This window comes from Salvelinus fontinalis, chromosome 32, assembly GCF_029448725.1.
Source record: "Salvelinus fontinalis isolate EN_2023a chromosome 32, ASM2944872v1, whole genome shotgun sequence".
NCBI lineage: Eukaryota > Metazoa > Chordata > Actinopteri > Salmoniformes > Salmonidae > Salvelinus > Salvelinus fontinalis.
Genome location: NC_074696.1, coordinates 9,863,187 through 9,886,244, shown reverse-complemented (window position 1 = coordinate 9,886,244; position 23,058 = coordinate 9,863,187). Strand labels below are relative to the sequence as shown.

Sequence of the window (23,058 nt, the reverse complement as noted above, 5' to 3'; positions counted from 1 at the left end):
TCTACCTTTCTGTTCCCCCTCTACCCTCCTCTACCTTTCTGTTCCCCTTCCCTTCTCTACCTTTCTGTTCCCCTTCCCTCCTCTGCCTTTCTGTTCCCCTTCCCTCCTCTACCTTTCTGTTCCCCTTCCCTCCTCTACCTTTCTGTTCCCCTTCCCTCCTCTACCTTTCTGTTCCCCTACCCTCCTCTGCCTTTCTGTTCCCCTTCCCTCCTCTACCTTTCTGTTCCCCTTCCCTCCTCTACCTTTCTGTTCCCCTTCCCTCCTCTACCTTTCTGTTCCCCTTCTCTCCTCTACCTTTCTGTTCCCCTTCCCTCCTCTACCTTTCTGTTCCCCTTCCCTTCTCTACCTTTCTGTTCCCCTTCCCTCCTCTACCTTTCTGTTCCCCTTCCCTCCTCTACCTTTCTGTTCCCCTTCCCTTCTCTACCTTTCTGTTCCCCTTCCCTCCTCTACCTTTCTGTTCCCCTTCCCTTCTCTACCTTTCTGTTCCCCTTCTCTCCTCTACCTTTCTGTTCCCCTTCCCTCCTCTACCTTTCTGTTCCCCCTCTACCCTCCTCTACCTTTCTGTTCCCCTTCCCTCCTCTACCTTTCTGTTCCCCTTCCCTCCTCTACCTTTCTGTTCCCCTTCCCTCCTCTACCTTTCTGTTCCCCTTCCCTCCTCTACCTTTCTGTTCCCCTTCCCTCCTCTACCTCCTGTCGTGTCTTGACTATCATTAAAGTGAAGACTGTCATATTATCAAATCAATTCTCTATGTGTAATGATTACGTGATTAAACTAATCATGTAAACATGAATTAACTAGGAAGTCGGGGCACAACGGGGACATGTTTAAAGAGTTACTATTCTCTGAATTTAACTCTCTTCAGATATTTTCATATCTTATCGATTACAGTCACTTATTAATGTATTATTACCCCATCAGTCATATTCTGAATGTTGCAAACTCTTTGATATCTGCACGAACCCTAGATTAATGATGAATCAGCGATATACAAATTGGCTTAATTATTTATTTACTAACTAACTAACTTAATAATCACACAGAATGACATAAACACACACACACACAGGAAATGTTACACATTGAGTACTACATAATGCAATGAAAAGTCCCTAGTGGACTAAACCGATATGGCGGCTTGGTACACAAAATGAAAAGGGAGGGGCATGTAAGAAAGAGCGGGAGAAAAAACAAAGGAATTCACTATTATACACACAGTGGATAACTATGCTCATGGAATTGCAATTGACATATTTACGCGTGTCTGTCTTTGCTGTCTCTCCGTTGAAAACAATCGATCCGCCTGGGGAGTAACCGACAGAAAGTCTCTGGTCTGTCCACCAGCGATCAAAGTCTTTCGTAGTTGTAGCTCTGTTATAATGTATACGTCAGGCGTACCAATGGTCGTTCGATAGGGAAATGTTCTCTTCTCGACTTTCCTAGACAATTTTACATATACAGCTGCAGAATGTTAATGTGCAGTCTTTGGTTTTGTAGATTTATTAACCATTTGTGAGGTTTGGACTGCGTCCTTACCTCTTCTGGTTTCAGAGTTCTATCCATTGCGGCCCTCTCAGCTCACGCTGTTGGTCTCATTGGCCTAATGTACATTTTGTCATTAGGCCACTTGGGGAAAAAGAGGCTTTGTCTGTGCTCACGTGGGCGTGGCCACTGAATTGGTTAAGACTTCATATGAAAAACAGTTCTCTCATTTAGTAAGCTAACATCACATTTCATCTTCTCGCAAATAGTTTAATATTTAATCATATAAGTTCCACAACATTTAGATGTAAGTCTGGTAACGGGGAAATATACACATTCAGAGATACAGTTATGTTGTTCTACTGTCCTTAGTTACAATACAAATGATTAACAAATACGGCAGGATTGTTCTTTAAATACCCACGGACCATTCCAAATACATTACAGAAATGCTGTTTCATTATTTAACCTTTTGATGTTACCGTACCTCAACATCTCTCTCTGTGGTAACAAAGGGATTTAACTTCCATTTTTGAAAGTGGGAGAGAGAATTTCCCTGCAGGTATTTATGACCGTCATACAACTGTGGAGAGAGTGAGCGTAGGGGGGTGGGGGGGCTATGATCCTCCTCCAAAGGGCAGGTCATGACACTCCTCTACCTTTCTGTTCCTCCCTCTACCCTCCTCTACCTTTCTGTTCCTCCCTCTACCCTCCTCTACCTTTCTGTTCCTCCCTCTACCCTCCTCTACCTTTCTGTTCCTCCCTCTACCTTTCTGTTCCCCTTCCTTCCCTCCCTCCCTCCTCCCTCTACCCTCCTCTACCTTTCTGTTCCCCTTTCTTCCCTCCCTCCCTCCTCCCTCTACCCTCCTCTACCTTTCTGTTCCTCCCTCTACCTTTCTGTTCCCCTTTCTTCCCTCCCTCCCTCCTCCCTCTACCCTCCTCTACCTTTCTGTTCCTCCCTCTACCTTTCTGTTCCCCTTTCTTCCCTCCCTCCCTCCTCCCTCCCTCCTCTACCTTTCTGTTCCCCTTCCCTCCTCTACCTTTCTGTTCCCCTTCCCTCCTCTACCTTTCTGTTCCCCTTCTCTCCTCTACCTTTCTGTTCCCCTTCCCTCCTCTACCTTTCTGTTCCCCTACCCTCCTCTACCTTTCTGTTCCCCTTCCCTCCTCTACCTTTCTGTTCCCCTTCCCTCCTCTACCTTTCTGTTCCCCTTCCCTCCTCTACCTTTCTGTTCCCCTTCCCTCCTCTACCTTTCTGTTCCCCTTCCCTCCTCTACCTTTCTGTTCCCCTTCTCTCCTCTACCTTTCTGTTCCCCTTCTCTCCTCTACCTTTCTGTTCCCCTTCCCTCCTCTACCTTTCTGTTCCCCTTCCCTCCTCTACCTTTCTGTTCCCCTTCTCTCCTCTACCTTTCTGTTCCCCTTCTCTCCTCTACCTTTCTGTTCCCCTTCTCTCCTCTACCTTTCTGTTCCCCTTCCCTCCTCTACCTTTCTGTTCCCCTTCTCTCCTCTACCTTTCTGTTCCCCTTCCCTCCTCTACCTTTCTGTTCCCCTTCCCTCCTCTACCTTTCTGTTCCCCTTCCCTCCTCTACCTTTCTGTTCCCCTTCCCTCCTCTACCTTTCTGTTCCCCTTCCCTCCTCTACCTTTCTGTTCCCCTTCCCTCCTCTACCTTTCTGTTCCCCTTCCCTCCTCTACCTTTCTGTTCCCCTTCCCTCCTCTACCTTTCTGTTCCCCTTCCCTCCTCTACCTTTCTGTTCCCCTTCCCTCCTCTACCTTTCTGTTCCCCTTCCCTCCTCTACCTTTCTGTTCCCCTTCCCTCCTCTACCTTTCTGTTCCCCTTCCCTCCCTCCCTCCCCCCTCCCTCCTCTACCTTTCTGTTCTCCATCCCTCCCCCCTCATCCTCTCCTCCCTATCATTCCTTCCTTGCTTTCTTCCTGGCTGGGGCCTACTTCAGCACAACCTTTCCTGGCATGCCGGCCTGGGGTTGTTGTGTGATATTAATTGGTCATCGCCGTAGGAACCATGGTAACAACATGAATGTAACACACCAGAGGGGAAGATGAGTTGTGCTGCGCGGTGCATTACGTTTGGGTATTGGGAGGGGGTGTGTGTATGTGTTTGTGTGTGTCTCTCTGTGGAACCTATGTATGTGTGTGTGTGTGTGTGTGTGTGTGTGTGTGTGTGTGTGTGTGTGTGTGTGTGTGTGTGTGTGTGTGTGTGTGTGTGTGTGTGTGTGTGTCTCTCTGTGGAACGTGTGTGTGTGTGTGTGTGTGTGTGTGTGTGTGTACACCGAATCCAATATCTGCAAATATATCATTTTACAGCGGGAAAAGTAAAAAAGTGCCATTTTTACACACTGAATTCTCATAAAAGAGCAATTGTCCATTAACTATGCTTCAAAAGTTGATTTCATACATTGTGACAATAATGACATCATGGAAAACGGCAGCAAGTGTTCTGATCAGCATGAGATTCCCCTTTTTTTAAATTCTATTCAATATTGGTTATTGGTAGAGTTACCGGCCGATACCTGTACATCTGAGACTCCCTCCCCATTGGTTGCTTCCCTCCTGTTTCCTGTGTGTTGTTTATTCCCATCTCCTGTGTGACTCTTTTCTTCCTTCCTGTTTCCTGTGTGTTGTGTATTCCCATCTCCTGTGTGACTCTGTGTAACACTTCCCTCTCTGAATCCCCAGCGGTGTGTGTGTTGTGTATTCCCATCTCCTGTGTGACTCTTTTCTTCCCTCTCTGGATCCCCAGCGGCAAGATGCCAGAATCATCGTGGGGCTCTTCTACGAGACAGAAGCCAGAAAAGTTTTCTGCGAGGTACAGAAGATACATTTGCTGTTCACAACTCTGTGGATTGATATCTTAACATTTTTGTTGGAATGACAATATCCTTTTTTGTGTTTTTTTTTTTTTAAATATTTGATTCCAGCTTGTATTGCTCACGGCTCGCGTCAATGTCTCTAGATTTGTCTTTTTATCGCTTTTTGTTATCTCTCTGTTCCATACACTCTGATATCTTCTGTCTGTGTTATCTCTCCACTCCATACACTCTGATATCTTCTGTCTGTGTTATCTCTCCACTCCATACACTCTGATATCTTCTGTCTATGTTATCTCTCCGTTCCATACACTCTGATATCTTCTGTCTGTGTTATCTCTCTGTTCCATACACTCTGATATCTTCTGTCTGTGTTATCTCTCTGTTCCATACACTCTGATATCTTCTGTCTGTGTTATCTCTCCACTCCATACACTCTGATATCTTCTGTCTGTGTTATCTCTCCACTCCATACACTCTGATATCTTCTGTCTATGTTATCTCTCCGTTCCATACACTCTGATATCTTCTGTCTGTGTTATCTCTCTGTTCCATACACTCTGATATCTTCTGTCTGTGTTATCTCTCCGCTCCATACACTCTGATATCTTCTGTCTGTGTTATCTCTCTGTTCCATACACTCTGATATCTTCTGTCTGTGTTATCTCTCTGTTCCATACACTCTGATATCTTCTGTCTGTGTTATCTCTCCACTCCATACACTCTGATATCTTCTGTCTGTGTTATCTCTCTGTTCCATACACTCTGATATCTTCTGTCTGTGTTATCTCTCCACTCCATACACTCTGATATCTTCTGTCTGTGTTATCTCTCTGTTCCATACACTCTGATATCTTCTGTCTGTGTTATCTCTCTGTTCCATACACTCTGATATCTTCTGTCTGTGTTATCTCTTCCTCCATACACTCTGATATCTTCTGTCTATGTTATCTCTCCGTTCCATACACTCTGATGTCTTCTGTCTGTGTTATCTCTCCGCTCCATACACTCTGATATCTTCTGTCTGTGTTATCTCTCTGTTCCATACACTCTGATATCTTCTGTCTGTGTTATCTCTCTGTTCCATACACTCTGATATCTTCTGTCTTTTTGTTCTCTCTTCCTCTATACACTGATATCTTCTGTCATTTCATTATCTCTCTGTTCCATACACTCTGATATCTTCTGTCTAACACACCTGCCCGCTCATCGCTTCCTTTACCATTCCTTTCACTCACTCACTCCTTTTCTCTCCTCCATTCCCTCTCTCTCTCTCTCTCTCTCTCCATCTATCTCTCCCCATCTCTCTCGCTCTCCCCCATCTCTCGCTCTCCCCCATCTCTCTCTCTCCCCCCATCTCTCTCTCTCCCCCCATCTCTCTCTCTCCCCATCTCTCTCTCTCTCTCTCTCCATCTATCTCTCCCCATCTCTCTCGCTCTCCCCCATCTCTCTCTCTCCCCCATCTCTCTCTCTCCCCCATCTCTCTCTCTCCCCATCTCTCTCTCTCTCCCCCATCTCTCTCTCTCTCCCCCATCTCTCTCTCTCTCCCCCATCTCTCTCTCTCTTTCGCTTTCTCTCTCTCTCTCAATCTCTCTCTCTCCCCATCTCTCTCTCTCTCCCCGGTCTCCCTCTCTCTCCCCCTGAAATCTTTCTTTACATTCCCATTCATTCACTCCTTTCTGTTCTCTTTCTCTCTCCTGTCTCTCCCCTCTCTCTCCCCATCTTTCTCTCTCCTGTCTCTCCCCTCTATCCTACAGGTGTACAAGGAGAAGCTCTATGGGAAGAAATATGTCTGGTTCCTGATTGGTTGGTACGCAGACAACTGGTTCAAGATCAAAGACCCGTCAATCAACTGCACCGTGGAGCAGATGACAGAGGCGGTGGAGGGCCACGTTACCACGGAGATCGTCATGCTCAACCCCGAGACCGTCCGAGGGGCCTCCAATCTGGTGAGAGAGATATAGGGTGCATCCCAAATGGCGCCCTATTCCATATATATAGGGAATATATAGGGAATAGGAGGCCCTGGTCTAAAGTAGTGTACTATATAGGGAATAGGAGGCCCTGGTCTAAAGTAGTGCACTATATAGGGAATAGGAGGCCCTGGTCTAAAGTAGTGCACTATATAGGGAATAGGAGGCCCTGGTCTAAAGTAGTGTACTATATAGGGAATAGGAGGCCCTGGTCTAAAGTAGTGCACTATATAGGGAATAGGAGGCCCTGGTCAAAAGTAGTGCACTATATAGGGAATAGGGTGCAATTTGGGATGCAGGCATGTGGTAATATATACAGTATTACACATATCTCTCCATTGTAAGACACAGGGTGAGTGGTTACATAGAAATACACTCATTGTGATTCTATAAGCGGTTCTTGGTTCTCTCTGAAAACTCTTACCTAACATTCCACCAGCCACTGCAGTGTGCAATGCGTTCCTCTGCGTGTGTTATAAGATTGTATTATTTCTGTAATGGTGTTCAATATTACAACATGACTCGTCTTGAACTGCGCTGTTGGTTAAGGGGCTTGTCAGTCAGCGTTTCACGGTAAGGTCTACACTTGTTGTAATCGGCGCGTGTGACAAATAAAGTTTGATTTGATTTTAACATATACTACCCTCTCTACTATTTACTGTTACTATTTTTCTACTCGTGACCTATCAGAATCGACTATACAAAGCAGTGGTATACTCGTGACCTATCAGAATCGAGTATACAAAGCAGTGGTATACTCGTGACCTATCAGAATTGACTATACAAAGCAGTGGTATACTCGTGACCTATCAGAATCGACTATACAAAGCAGTGGTATACTCGTGACCTATCAGAATCGACTATACAGAGCAGTGGTATACTCGTGACCTATCAGAATCGACTATACAAAGCAGTGGTATACTCGTGACCTATCAGAATCGACTATACAAAGCAGTGGTATACTCGTGACCTATCAGAATCGACTATACAAAGCAGTGGTATACTCGTGACCTATCAGAATCGACTATACAAAGCAGTGGTATACTCGTGACCTATCAGAATCGACTATACAAAGCAGTGGTATACTCGTGACCTATCAGAATCGACTATACAAAGCAGTGGTATACTCGTGACCTATCAGAATCGACTATACAAAGCAGTGGTATACTCGTGACCTATCAGAATCGACTATACAAAGCAGTGGTATACTCGTGACCTATCACAATCGACTATACAAAGCAGTGGTATAAGTAATAGTAATTTCAGTATACACATAAATAAAATGTGTATTGCAACATATTGTATGGAAGGAGAGATTGTTATATAGTGTTTAATGGCCCATGTCACTATGACACTGACGGTACTCTAGTCCCTATATTCATGAGTTTCACGGCCGGGTCACGTCATTGGTATGAACGTTCTCCTGGGACTGAGGAACAACTTTTTAGTTTTGTCCATTCATTCTAAACAGGTGTTAATGATAATGTTGCCTAAATTACACTACAGTGTCTCGGAAATAAAATTACATTGTTAAAGTAGGCAAATAATTAGTGGGAAACAACTTTGTCATCGTTGCGATGTCGTCAGATTTACGTTAGACAGATGGCAACGTTGCCGTTAGCAACAATGCTAGCAATGCTAACACTAGCTAGCTAAAATCTGGTGCTCTCCCCTCACAACGTTAGCTACTCTGAAGTCAATTTTACGACATCACAATGATAACAAAAGTTTTTCCTACTAATTATTTACCTTTAGAAAATGTAATTGTGTTTTGCAAGTCACTGAAATGTACTCTAGAGTAGAAAGTTCAGTCGGACCTCATAGAACTTTCAGCAATGTATTGACGTGAAATCCATGAATAGTATTCCTCTGGTCAAAAGTAATGCGCTAGGTAGGGTTTAGGGTGCCATTTTGGGACATATACTTTAACGTTGTCCCAGTCCTTCCCTAGTGTAATGACCCTCTTTAGTTTGTACTGCCGTGACTGGAGAGGAGCAGAGCTTCATGATGCTTTCTGTATTATTACTCATCTCCTTTGAAGTTTTACCTCGTAGAAGAAAAGCTTTGAGAGAGAGAAACGTTCGAGTGCTGCAAACCGTTTCTCTCTCTTGAAGTATCGGTTCTGAATTATCACCGTTGCCCTGTAGAGTAGCTGGTAGAAAATATAACTTTAAATAAATAAACACTTTTGTTAATGGTTTTTTGTTAATGAAACGCTACACTGGGGCTGTGCTGTCTGGAAGTGCTGAAGTGGCAGAGAGGGAGAGATACTTGAGGACGCGTCCCTTTTTACCTACTGGCCCTGGTCAAAAGCAGCCCAGAGAGTTGTCTCTTATTGATCAAAGCCCCGTTTGGTGACGAGGCGTGGAGTGGCTGCGGTTGTCGAGGCGATGGTTCTTCAGGGCTGCAGCTTTGACAGACGCAGCTGCTGGATGCAACCTGGAGCCGAGGGAGGGGAGGGAGTGGGTGTGCATGATCTCAAAAACTCAAGTCGAAATTTGATGTTTGTTTAACATAGTGAGTAGGGCTGGTACGGTAATTGTATAACCGTGACGATGAAGAACGTAAATAAATAATTATAAATAAATAATTAATAACCATCATAACTGCTGTAATATGAAAACATTATTGTATTTTTAAGTAACTATACCCAGTAAACCCTATAGCAGTAGTTTTTTTATTTATTTTTTTATTTCACCTTTATTTAACCAGGTAGGCAAATTGAGAACCCGTTCTCATTTACAATTGCGACCTGGCCAAGATAAAGCAAAGCAGTTCGACACATACAACAACACATAGTTACACATGGAGTAAAACAAACATACAGTCAATAATACAGTGAAAAATAAGTCTATATACAATATGAGCAAGTGAGGTGAGATAAGGGAGGTGAAGGCAAACAAAATATATATATAAATAAATAAAAATATAAAAAGGCCATGGTGGCGAAGTAAATGCAATATAGCAAGTAAAAAATAACACTGGAATGGTTGGTTTGCAGTGGTGTAAATGAATGATTATTCTTAACGATAGCTTTTCTACCTTAATCTGTCAAACTGTCTCCATCTCCTTCCTCGAACGATCTCTCCCTTTGAAGCTGTAACATGATCTGCATCTATAGCCTAGTATGCAGGGCAGGCTACAGTGTCTTGCGAATGTATTCACCCCCTTTGGCATTTTTCCTATTTTGTTGCCTTACAACCTGGAATTAAAATGAATTTTTGGGGGGTTTGTATCATTTGATTTACACAACATGCCTACTACTTTGAAGATGCAAAATATTTTTAATTGTGAAACAAACAAGAAATAAGACAAAAAAATGGAAAAGTTAAGCGTGCATAACTATTCACCCCCCAAAGTCAATACTTTGTAGAGCCACCTTTTGCAGCAATTACAGCTGCAAGTCTCTTGGGGTATGTCTCTATAAGCTTGGCACATCTAGCCACTGGGATTTTTGCCCATTCTTCAAGGCAATACTGCTCCAGTTCCTTCAAGTTGGATGGGTTCAGCTTTAAGTCATACCACAGATTCTCAATTGGATTGATGTTCTGGTCTTTGACGAGGCCATTCCAAGACATTTAAATGTTTCCCCTTAAACCCTTCGAGTGTTGCTTTAGCAGTATGCTTAGGGTCATTGTCCTGCTGGAAGGTGAACCTCCGTCCCAGTCTCAAATCTCTGGAAGACAGAAACAGGTTTCCCTCAAGAATTTCCCTGTATTTAGCGCCATCCATCATTCCTTCATTTTGGACCAGTTTCACAGTCCCTGTCGATGGAAAAAACACCCCCACAGCATGATACTGCCACCACCATGCTTCACTGTGGGGATGGTGTTCTCGGGGTGATGAGAGGCGTTGGGTTTGTGCCAGACATAGCGTTTTCCTTGATGGCCAAAAAGCTCAATTTTAGTCTCATCTGACCAGAGTACCTTCTTCCATATGTTTGGGGAGTCTCCCACAACACCAAACGTGTTTGCTTATTTTGTTCTTTAACCTGTCTAGGATCAGCGTGGCGCTAGCGGCACACCCCCCCCCCCCCCCCACTGAAAAACCAGTGCCGCGAAATTCAAAAAAAATATTTTTTAAAAATATTTAACTTTCACACATTAAAGTCCAATACAGCTAATGAAAGACACAGATCTTATGAATCCAGTCAACATTTCCGATTTTTAAAATGTTTTACAGGGAAGACACAATATGTAAAGATGTACATCTATTACCTAAAAACACATTAGCATAATCCACCATCTTTTATTTGTCCACCAACACCAGTAGCCATCACCAATTCGGCTAAACTAAGATATTTATAGCCCCTAACCAACAAAAAAACTCATTAGATGACAGTCTGATAACATATTTATGGTATGGGATAGGTTTTGTTAGAAAAAAGTGCATATTTCAGGTATATGGCATAGTTTACAATTGCACCCACCATCACAAATGGACTAGAATAATTACAATGAGCAACGTGTTTACCTAACTACTAATCATCAAACATTTCGTAAAAATACACAGCATACACGAATCGAAAGACACAGATCCTGTGAATACAGACAATATTTCAGATTTTCTAAGTGTCTTACAGCGAAAACACAATAAATCGTTATATTAGCTTAGCACATAGCAATTAGCAGCCCAGCATTGATTCTAGCCAAAGTGAGCGATAAAAGTCAACATCGCCAAAAGATATTAATTTTTTCACTAACCTTCTCAGAATTCTTCCGATGACACTCCTGTAACATCACATTACAACATGCATATACAGTTTGATCGAAAATGTTTATATTTAGCCACCAAAATCATGGTTAGACAATGTGAAATGTAGACAAGCTGGTAAAGAAAACGTCCTTGCGCCACTTAGACAGTGATCTACTCTTATACATAAATACTCATAAACGTGACTAAAAAATATAGGGTGGACAGGGATTGATAGACAATTTAATTCTTAATACAATTGCGTTATTACATTTTTTAATTTATCCTTACTTTTCAATACAGTTTGCGCCAAGCGAAGCTACGTCAAAAAACATGGCGTCCTAAGCCACTAAAATGTTTCGACAGAAACACGATTTATCATAATAAAAATGTCCTACCTTGAGCTGTTCTTCCATCAGTATCTTGGGCAAAGGATCCTTTCTTGGGAGAAATCGTCTTTTGGTGGAAAGCTGTCCTCTTGCCATGTGGAAATGTCAACTACGTTCGGGATGAACTGAAAAGCGTGCCCAACTTTTCACATCGTTGCAAAAATAAATGTCCCAAAATCGCACTAAACGGATATAAATTGCTATAAAACGCTTTAAATTAACTACTTTGTGATGTTTGTAACTCCTATAACGAGTGAAAAGATGACCGGAGAAATATAACAGGCTAAACTAACGCTTGGAACAGGAGAGGGTCGGTGTCTTCCACGCGCGTTACGCAGCAAGAAAAGACTTGCTAGCTAAAGGTTTTTTTCATTTGTAGGGCCTGTGAACGAGCAATCGAGCCCGTTGGAATCGTCATCACGTAAAGGCATCCAGGGGAAGACGTAAGAAGTGTCCGTATAGTCATAGCAACGACAGTGCCCTTTTAAATGACTTCAGAAAAGTGGCCAACGTTTCTCAAATCTGACTCCATGTCAGGGAAATTGCTGTAGAATGGGCTCTGTTCCACTTAGAGACAAAATTTCAACTCCTATAGAAACTATAGACTGTTTTCTATCCAATAATAATAATAATATGCATATTGTACGATCAAGGATTTTGTGGGAAGCCGTTTAAAAAATTAGCCACATTAGCATAAATAGTCTAAACAGCGCCCCCATCCCCAACAGGTTAAGCAATGGCTTTTTTCTGGCCACTCTTCCGTAAAGCCCAGCTCTGTGGAGAGTACAGCTTAAAGTAGTCCTATGGACAGATACTCCAATCTCCGCTGTGGAGCTTTGCAGCTCCTTCAAGATTATCTTTGGTCTCTTTGTTACCTCTCTGATTAATGCCCTCCTAGCCTCCTAGAGTTTTGGTGGGCAGCCCTCTCTTGGCAGGTTTGTTGTGGGGCCATATTCTTTCAATTTTTTTAATAATAGATTTAAATGGTGCTCCGTGGGATGTTCAAAGTTTCAGATAATTTTTTTTATCCAACCCTGATCTGTACTTCTCCACAACTTTGTCCCTGAGCTGTTTGGAGAGCTCCTTGGTCTTCATGGTGCCCCTTGCTTAGTGGTGTTGCAGACTCTGGGGCCTTTCAGAACAGGTGTATAAATACTGAGATCATGTGACAGATCATGTGACACTTGGATTGCACACAGGTGGACTTTAACTAATTATGTGACTTCTGAAGGTAATTGGTTGCACCAGATCTTATTTATGGGCTTCATAGCAAAGGGGGGGAAATACATATGCACGCACCACTTTTCCGTTTTTTTTTTCTCGAATTAAAAAAATATATATTGCTCTTTTATTTCGCTTCACCAATTTGGACTATTTTGTGTATGTCCATTACATCAAATCCAAATTAAAATCAATTTAAATTACAGGTTGTAATGCAACAAAATAGGAAAAACGCCAAGGGGGATGAATACTTTTGCAAGGCACTGTATATATGTTTTATCCTGTTGGTAAAAGATGCCAAAAGTATGCTAAAAGCCACCATCTCAGGCTAAAATGAACTACCAAATGCCATTCTTGGTAACTGTGGACATTTCTAAGTGAATGTGAATCTGAGAGAAGTTGAAATCCATGCTAGGCTAGCAAACGTCGTAATATACACTCACCGGACAGTTTATTAGGTACACCCATCTAGTACCAGGTCAGAACCCCCCCCCCCCCCCCCCCTTTGCCCTCAGAACAACCTTAATTCTTCAGGGCATGGATTCTATAAGGTGTCAGAAACATTCTTTGCTCAGTTGGTATCAAAGGACCTAATGTGTGCCAGGAAAACATTCCCCACACCAGTACTCTATCCTGTACCAGGCAGGATGGGTCCATGGATTGATGATGCTTATGCCAAATCCTGACTCTGCTATCAGCATGACGCAACAGGAACCGTGATTCGGCGAAGCAGGCAATATTTTTCAGTGTTGGTGATCGTGTGCCCACTGGAGCCACTTCTTCTTGTTTTCAGCTGGTAGGAGTGGAACCCGGTCGTCTGCAAATCGCCCATCCATGACAAGGATCAACGAGGTGTGCGTTCCAAGATGCCGCTCTACACACCACTGTTGTACTGTGTCGTTATTTTGTCTGGTTGCGGCCTACCTGTTAGCTTATGCGTTTCTTGCCATTCTCCTTCGACCTCTCTCATCTGTGAGCTGTTTCCCACCACAGGACTGGCGGTGCCCGGTAAACCCAAGACAATGTCTGTGTGTGGAAAAGCAGCTCAGGAGGGAAGACATTTCAGAGATACTGGATCTGGCACTCCTGGCACACCGACGATCACACCACCCTCAACGTCGGATAGGTCAATCATTTGGCCTATCTAACGTTCAATGGAACTTAAGGCCTCGATGCCTGTCTGCCTGTTTTATATAGCAAGCCACGGCCACCTAATAAACTGTATGTGCGCAACAGCTGCAACTGCATGACCGCGCGATAGACTTGTTTACCACGGTTGCTAAGCAACGGACAACAACGTGCTACTGCTGCTGCTGGAAGCAGCGCTGCAGACAGAGAGGAGGAAATAGTTCGTTGTTGTCGGTGACCGTGGACATTTGCTTGACAATTGACCTGCTTCTAGGGCTGTCTCCCAAATGGCAACCTATTCTATTTCCTATTATGGGCCCTGCTTTGAAAGTAGTGCACGATATAGGGGAATAGAGGGCCATTTGGAACGCTATTACAGATCTGTTATGTCTCTCCTTAGCTCTTCACAGAGATCAGGTTGAGAGAGAGAGAGAGAGAGCCTCCTCTCCTTCCTTCCTCCATATTCCTTCGCTGTCAAGCCTTCTGCCAGAACCCTTCCTGTCAAGCCCTGTCCAGCACCCTTCCTGTCAAGCCCTGTTCAGCACCCTTCCTGTCAAGCCCTGTTCAGCACCAATCCTGTCAAGCCCTGTTCAGCACCCTTCCTGTCAAGCCCTATTCAGCACCCTTCCTGTCAAGCCCTGTTCAGCACCCTTGCTGTCAAGCCCTGGTCAGCACCCCTGTCTAAAGTGATGCCTATTAATAATTCCCTTTCTAGACTCAGACAGCATGAAAACATCCTCTCTCTCTCTCCATTCAGGATGAGCTAGAAAAACACACAGACCCCATCTCTCATATTTTATTACAATGGGAACTGATTTCCTCCATTTCATCAGGCACTCAGGTGTGTGTGTGTGTGTGTGTGTGTGTGTCTGCTAATAATACGGCGCTCCACCACCGTTGTGATTGAAAAAGCTTCTTCCACATTCCCTAAACACACAAGTGATGATCTCCACCCTGCTACCACGAAAATACTTTCACCTTGCCATCAAACAGCGAGCGGGTGACTGCAAAGCATTTCCCGGGACTGTGTCTCAAAACCTAATGTCTTTGGCTCGAGGATTGGACAGGTTTTTGACAGAGTTGTTGATCTGCCATGCGACGAGAGACGCGATTTTGTCCCAAAATACAAATTGGCCCTTGCCGCTGTTCTGTAGAGAACGTTCCTTTGGAGCGTCGTCTCTCGTCGCATGGCAGATCAACAACTCTGTCAAAAACCTGTCCAATCCTTTTTAAAAACCTCCATATCAATGGAGTGGGAGAGAAAATGGGAGAGAAAATGATTATGTTATTGAGCCAAATTACGAGGGTAGAGGGATTTTATCATAAAGTGGACCTGTTCAATGTGATTTTTTGTTGTTGTCAAAGGGTAGAAACTGGTAGATGTCTGGAACTCAGTCCAGACATGGCAGGCTCCTGGGCCAACAGAATGGGGGTGGATGGATACAGGAGGGGTGCATGCTGGCTGGCTGGCTGGCTGGCTGGCTGGCTGGTTGGTTGGTTGTTTGACTGGCTGGCTGTCTGGCTGTCTGGCTGTCTGGCTGGTTGGCTGGCTGGTTGGCTGGCTGGCTGGCTGGCTGTCTGGCTGGCTGGCTGGTTGGCTGGCTGGCTGGCTGGCTGGTTGGCTGGCTGGCTGGTTGGCTGGCTGGTTGGTTGGTTGGCTGGCTGGCTGGTGTGTGTTTGGGAACTCGTGTGAGTGTTTGTACCCTGGTGACTTCTTAGCGAGATGAGAGGAACATCTGACCTGTACCCAGATAGACCCCGCCCACTGGGAGACAGGACGTCAACCTGGTGCTCCCATCTGTCGACCTGGTGCTCCCAGCTGTCCACCTGGTGCTCCCAGCTGTCCACCTGGTGCTCCCAGCTGTCGACCTGGTGCTCCCAGCTGTCCACCTGGTGCTCCCAGCTGTCCACCTGGTGCTCCCAGCTGTCGACCTGGTGCTCCCAGCTGTCGACCTGGTGCTCCCATCTGTCGACCTGGTGCTCCCAGCTGTCGACCTGGTGCTCCCATCTGTCGACCTGGTGCTCCCAGCTGTCGACCTGGTGCTCCCAGCTGTCGACCTGGTGCTCCCAGCTGTCGACCTGGTGCTCCCAGCTGTCGACCTGGTGCTCCCAGCTGTCGACCTGGTGCTCCCAGCTGTCGACCTGGTGCTCCCAGCTGTGTACACCAGCCCTTCCTCACTCACCCATTCTTTCTTTTTCTCTATTGTGTTATTGACTGTACGCTTATTTATTCCTATGTGTAACTCTGTGTTGTTGTTTGTGTCGCACTGCTTTGCTTTATCTTGGCCAGGTCACAGTTGTAAATGAGAACTTGTTCTTAACTACCCTACCTGGTTAAATAAAGTTGAAATAGAAATAAAACTGTTCTAAGCCCCTGCTCCTCTCTCTCCTCCAGACGTCTCAGGAGTTCCTGAACCAGCTGATGTCTAAGTTGGGGGGTAAGAACCCTGAGGAGACGGGGGGGTTCCAGGAGGCCCCTCTGGCCTACGATGCAGTGTGGGCCCTGGCTCTGGCCCTCAACAAGACCGTTGGCCCACTGAAGGCCAAGGGCCGCAGGCTGGAAGACTTCAACTACAACAACCGAGATATCACTGCCGAGATCTACCGTGCTCTCAACACCAGCTCATTCGAAGGAGTGTCGGTGAGTATCTTATATGTAACCACAGAGAGAGGATGGGTGTGGAAGAGAAAGAGGAGAAGTTTGTGGTTGTACTGGGAGAGATATAAGAGAGAGACAGAGAGAGAGAGAGGATAGACTACGGTCCCCCAGCAACATCATAATTAACACGGGCACAAACATCCTGGCCACAGCAGTCAAGAGAGTGATTGAAAAAGTTTCTTCCACAAGTAGTGATCTCCACCCTGCTACCACGACAATACTTTCACCTTGCCACCATAGATTGGGTGAATGCAAGATTTCCCGGGACTGTGTCTCAAAATCTAATGTCTACATGACACACCACTCTACCCTGGACTTGAACAGTCTTTACGACCAGTGCCACCTCCACAAGGAAGCACTCCCCACCTTTTCCAGGGCCCTGAAGGACATCCTCCTCAAACACAGCCCCAACACCTCCCACAGGAGCAACAGAGCAACGGACACCCCTCCTGACCAGCGAGACACCCTCCCGAAGGCCCCCAAGGAAGCCACTGTATTCCAACTGGTCAATCCAAAATGGGAATAACAGGGAGTGAGAGGAGAGAGTGAGTGTGTGAGAGAGAGGAACAGAAAGAGAGAAAAACAGAAAGAGAGATGAATTCTCCAGACAGAGCCATACCTTATCCCCTGACACCATGAGGTAGACACATGAGGGAGAGAGAGAGACAGAAAGAGAGACAGAAAGAGAGACAGAAAGAGAGACAGAAAGAGAGACAGAAAGAGAGACAGAAAGAGAGACAGACAGAGAGACAGAAAGAGAGACAGAAAGAGACCGAGAAAGAGACCGAGAGAGAGACAGAGAGAGAGACAGAAAGAGAGACAGAAAGAGAGACAGAAAGAGAGACAGAAAGAGAGACAGACAGAGAGACAGACAGAGAGACAGACAGAGAGACAGACAGAGAGACAGAAAGAGAGACAGAAAGAGACAGAGAGAGAGAGAGACAGAAAGAGAGACAGAAAGAGAGACAGAAAGAGAGACAGAAAGAGAGACAGAAAGAGAGACAGAAAGAGAGACAGAAAGAGAGACAGAAAGACAGAAAGAGAGACAGAAAGAGAGACAGAAAGAGAGACAGAAAGAGAGACAGAAAGAGAGACAGAAAGAGACACAGAAAGAGACACAGAAAGAGACACAGAAAGAGAGACAGAAAGAGAGACAGAAAGAGAGACAGAAAGAGAGACAGAGAGAGAGACAGAGAGAGAGGCAGAGAGAGAGGCAGAGAGAGAGGCAGAGAGAGAGAGTCAGAGAGAGAGAGGCAGAGAGAGAGAGGCAGAGAGAGAGAGGCAGAGAGAGAGAGAGGCAGAGAGAGAGAGGCAGAGAGAGAGAGGCAGAGAGAGAGAGGCAGAGGCAGAGAGGCAGAGGCAGAGAGGCAGAGGCAGAGGCAGAGGCAGAGGCAGAGGCAGAGAGAGAGGCAGAGAGAGACAGAGACAGAGAGAGAGAGAGAGACAGAGACACAGAAAGAGACACAGAAAGAGACACAGAAAGAGACACAGAAAGAGACACAGAAAGAGAGACAGAAAGAGAGACAGAAAGAGACACAGAAAGAGACACAGAAAGAGACACAGAAAGAGAGACAAAGAGAGACAGAAAGAGAGACAGAAAGAGAGACAGAAAGAGAGACAGAAAGAGACAGAAAGAGGGGCAGAGAGGCAGAGAGGCAGAGAGAGAGGCAGAGAGAGAGGCAGAGAGAGAGGCAGAGAGAGAGGCAGAGAGAGAGGCAGAGAGACAGAGGCAGAGAGACAGAGGCAGAGAGACAGAGGCAGAGAGACAGAGGCAGAGAGACAGAGGCAGAGAGACAGAGGCAGAGAGACAGAGGCAGAGAAACAGAGGCAGAGAGAGAGAGACAGAGAGAGAGAGACAGTGAAATAGATAGACCCTAGGTATGCAGACTCTATCTTTCCCTTGACCCGTCGCTGCACCTAAACTCAATATGACCGGCTGATTAGATAATCGAGAATATGAAATACTAAAAACATCCCTATAAAGGACAACGTGCTTCCAGCTTTCCTCTGCCTCTGAGTTGAATTAACATCGGCCAGTATGAAGGCCATGCAAACAAGTGAATACCCTGCACCGAGAGAACTCACGCCAAGAGAACCTACACCCAAGGCCACAGCATCACCAGCCACATACCAACCAGCTAAGACCTATTTTTCTATTTTCTATTACCCCCAATAGAATCCCCAGACATTATTGAAGGCAGCTTCTCCACCCTTGAGGAGGAGATCAACAATTTCCAGGCCCAGGGACATGTACTAGTCTGTGGCGACCGAAATGCCAGAACTGGACAAGATCTTGACACTTTCAGCACAAAAAGGGGGACGAACACCTACCTGGAGGTGACATCATTCCCTCCCAAATATGTCCCCCTGAACACAATTATGACAAAACAACCCCCCCAAAAAAGAGGTCACAACTCCCTGCAGCTCTGTCGCACACTGGGTCTGTAATAAGTCAATGGTAGGCTACGAGGAGACTTCTATGGTAGGTACACCTACAGCTCATCCCCTGGCCGTAATACTGCTGACTACTTTATCACGGACCTCAAACCAGAGTCTCTCAGAGCGTTCAGTCAGTCCACTGACTCCGCTATCAGATCACAGCAAAATCACAGTCTACTTGAACAGAGCGATACTCAATCACGAGACGTCGACGCCAAAGGAGCTGCAGAGCATTAATTAAGACTATAGATGGAAGGAAAGTAGTGCAGAAACCGACCAAAAAAACAATTAGGCAACAAATTCAATCCCTTTTAGACAAATTCTGGACAAAACATTTCAAAAGTAGAGAGTAGAAACTTGGCAGTAAAAAGCCTAAATTGTATATTTGACCTTTCAGCTTCCCTATCAAATATAAAAAAGAAAGCAAACAACTTAAGAAAATGGTCAACAAGGTCACATGGTTTGATGAAGATTGCAAAAACCTAAGAAATAAATTAACAAACCTGTCCAGCCAAAAACATGGAGACCCAGAAAATCTACGAGTCTACGGCTTCACAATGGTGAAACACTACAACAATACAGAAATACACTACGGAAAAAGAAGGAACAGCACGTCAGAAATCTGCTCAAAGTCATTGAAGAATCCATAGAATCTAACCCCTTCTGGGAAAATTGGAAAACACTAAACAAACAACAACACGAAGAGTTATCTATCCAAAACGGAGATGTGAGGATAAACCACTTATTCAAAGAACAAACAGCAAAAATATATACCTGAATTACAAATCTTAGAATCAGCTATTAAAGACTAACAGAACCCACTGAATTCTCCAATTACATTGAATGAACTACAGGACAAAATACAAACCCTCCAACCCCAAAAGGCCTGTGGTGTTGATGGTATCCTCAATGAAAAAAGCTTTGAACTCAATTGGGCATGAGGGTCTGCTATACAAATTGATGTATAGCAATGTTAGAGAGAAAAAGATACGACATTCTAGAATCGATGTAAACAAACAACATTTTCTACAGGGCTGTGGGGTGAGACAGGTATGCAGTGCTTGAGCCCCACCCTGTTCAACATGTACGCTATATCAATGAATTGGCGAGGGCACTAAAACAGTCTGCAGCACCCAGCCTCACCTTACTAGAGTCAAATATCTACTGTTTGTTGATGATCTGGTGCTTCTGTCCCCAACCAAGGAGGGCCTCCAGCAGCACCTAGATCTTCTGCACGTTCTATCAGACCTGGACCCTGACAGTAAATCTCAGTAAGACAAAAATAATGGTGTCCCAGAAAAGGTCCAATTGCCAGGAACACAAATACAATATTCCATCTAGACACCGTTGCCCTGGATCACACAATAATTATACATACCTCGGCCTAAACATCAGCACCCCAGGTAACTTCCACAAAGCTGTGAACGATCTAATAAACAAAACAAGAAGGGCATTCTGCGCCATCAAAAGGAACATAAAATTCAACATCCCAATTGGGATCTGGCAAAGAACACTTGAATCAATTATAAAACCCATTACCCTTTATGGTTGTGAGGACTGGGGTCCGCTCACAAACCAAGAATTCACAAAATGCGACAAGCACCAAATTGAGTCTTTGCATACAGAATTCTGCAAAAACTTCCGCTGTGTACAACGTAGAACACCAAATAATGCAGAGTAGAATTAGGACAATATCCGCTCATGATTAAAATCCAGAAACGAGACGTTAAATTCTACAACCACCTAAAAGGAAGCGATTCCCAAACCTTCCATAACAAAGCCATCACCTACAGAGAGATGAACCTGGAGAAGAGTCCCCTAAGCAAGCTGGTCCTGGGGCTCTGTTCACAAACACAAACAGACCCCACAGAGCCCCAGGACAGCAACACAATTAGACCCAAACAAATCATGAGAAAACAAAAAGATAATTACTTGACTCATTGGAAAAAATTAACAAAAAAAACAGAGAAAAGTAGAATGTTATTTGGCCCTAAACAGAGAGTACACAGTGGCAGAATACCTGACCACTGTGACTGACCCAACATTTAAGGAAATATTTGACTATGTACAGACTCCGTGAGCATAGCCTTGCTATTGAGAGAGGCTGCCATAGGCAGACCTGTCTCTGAAGAGAAGACAGGATATGTGCACACTGCCCACAAAATGAGGTGGAAACTGAGCTGCACTTCCTAACCTCCTGCCAAATGTATGACCATATTAGAGACACGTATTTCCCTCAGATTACACACACCCACAAAGAATTTGAAAATGAATCTCATTTTGATAAACTCTGATGTCTATTGGGTGAATAACCACAGTGTGCCATCACAGCAGCAAGATGTGTGACCTGTTGCCACGAGAAAAGGGCAACCAGTGAAGAACAAACACCATTGTAAATACAACCCACATTTATGTTAATTTATTTTCCATGTTGTACTTTAACTATTTGCACATCATGACAACACTGTATATAGCCCTAATATGACATTTGAAATGTCTCTATTCCTTTGAAAAGTATGTGAACTTACTGCTCAGTTTTTATTGTTTATTTCTCTTTTGTTTATTATCTATTTCACTTGCTTTGGCAATGTAAACATATGTTTCCCATGTCAATAACGCCCATTGAATTGAGAAAGAGAGACAGCCAGATAGACGGCCATCAGAGAGAGACATACACAGAGAAAGAGAGAGAGATAGATAGAGAGGCACAGAGAGAGAGATCGAGAAAGAAAGCGATGGAGATAGAGAGAGAGAGAGACACAGAGAGAAAGACCGACAGCAAGAGAGAGACACAGAGACAGAAAGACAAACAGAGAGATTCAGACTGAGAAAGAGAGAGACACAGATAACAACAAACGTTGCCACAACTTTAGAGAACGTTCCCTTACGTGTCTCATAAGGTCATTACTTACCGTTTTCATAGGAGAGTTCTAGCGATGTGCAAGGATTGTTTCCTAGAGATCATCCCCTTAATGTAAACAGAACGTCTTTAGGGAAGAATATTCTCCTAAACCTCAGAAAACTGAAAACATGAATGTTCTTGCAACGTTCCCAAGAAACATGTCTAGAACATTAATAGCTTATGTTCTGAGAACATTGCAACCACGTTCTGGGTATGTTTGGTGTGTGACGTTGATGGAATATTCTCCTAAACGTCAGAAAACTGAAAGAGAGAGAGAGAGGTGTTAAACTGTATACCACTTACATTTTTGTATCTTCATTATTCTTCTTCCTACAGGGCCATGTTGTGTTTGATGCCCAGGGTTCTAGAATGGCCTGGACTCTTATTGAGCAGCTGCAAGGTACAGTACTCTCTCTCTCTCTTCCTCATGTATACAATAAATAACAAAAAATGTCCTCACGGCTGGTGACATCTTGTCATTTTGAACATGAAACATCGGCATGACACCAATCTTGGATCCGGGTAGTAGCATTTGTGGTGTTTTAACATGGATGGCCAGTGCCCAAAATCCTTCAGTTCCATCCCTGAGTCTATAATCATGAGTATCAACCATATATAGTGCTCTAGAAAGTATTCACCTTGACTTATTCCACATTTTGTTGTGTTGTTGGATTAAATCAATGTTTATTTTCTTCACACAATACCTCGTAATGACAAATTGAAAACTTGCAATTATAAATGTTAGCAATTTTATTGAATATGAAATACAGAAATACATCATTTACATACAGGATCAGTCAAAAGTTTGGACACATCTACTCATTCAAGGGTTTTTCTTTATTTTTCACTATTTTCTACATTGTAGAATAATAGTGAAGACAAGAAAACTACGAAATAACACATATGGAATCATGTAGTGACCAAAAATTGTAATATATTTTATATTTGAGGTTCTTCAAAGTAGCTACCCTTTGCCTTGATGACAGCGTTGCACACTCTTGGCATTCACTCAACCAGCTTCACCTGGAATGCTTTTCCAACAGTTTTGAATGAGTTCCCACATATGCTGAGCACTTGTTGGCTGCTTTTCCTTCACTCTGCGGTTCAACTCATCCCAAACCATCTCAATTGGGTTGAGGTCGTGTGATTGTGGAGGCCAGGTCATCTGATGCAGCACTCCATCACTCTCCTTCTGTCTGGCCACTCTATCATAAAGTCCTGATTTGTGGCGTCCTGCAGAGATGGTTTACCATCTGGAAGGTTCTCCCATCTCCACAAAGGAACTCTGGAGGTCTGTCACAGTGACCATCGGGTTCTTGGTCACCTCCCTGACCAAGGCCCTTCTACCCTGAC

The 23,058-nt window shown here is 44.3% G+C and overlaps 1 protein-coding gene across 6 annotated transcripts in view; it reads left to right on the top strand.

The window, feature by feature from the left end:
- The window catches only part of LOC129830698 (gamma-aminobutyric acid type B receptor subunit 1-like), a 301,577-nt gene that overhangs the window by 173,432 nt on the left and 105,087 nt on the right, over nucleotides 1-23,058 (top strand). For all 6 annotated transcript variants that reach the window (XM_055893314.1, XM_055893313.1, XM_055893311.1 and 3 more), the window contains exons 11-14: nucleotides 4,236-4,301; nucleotides 6,060-6,251; nucleotides 16,101-16,346; nucleotides 22,042-22,105. In XM_055893314.1, coding sequence (XP_055749289.1) covers nucleotides 4,236-4,301; nucleotides 6,060-6,251; nucleotides 16,101-16,346; nucleotides 22,042-22,105 — 568 coding nt within the window. The remainder of the gene's footprint in view (nucleotides 1-4,235; nucleotides 4,302-6,059; nucleotides 6,252-16,100; nucleotides 16,347-22,041; nucleotides 22,106-23,058) is intronic.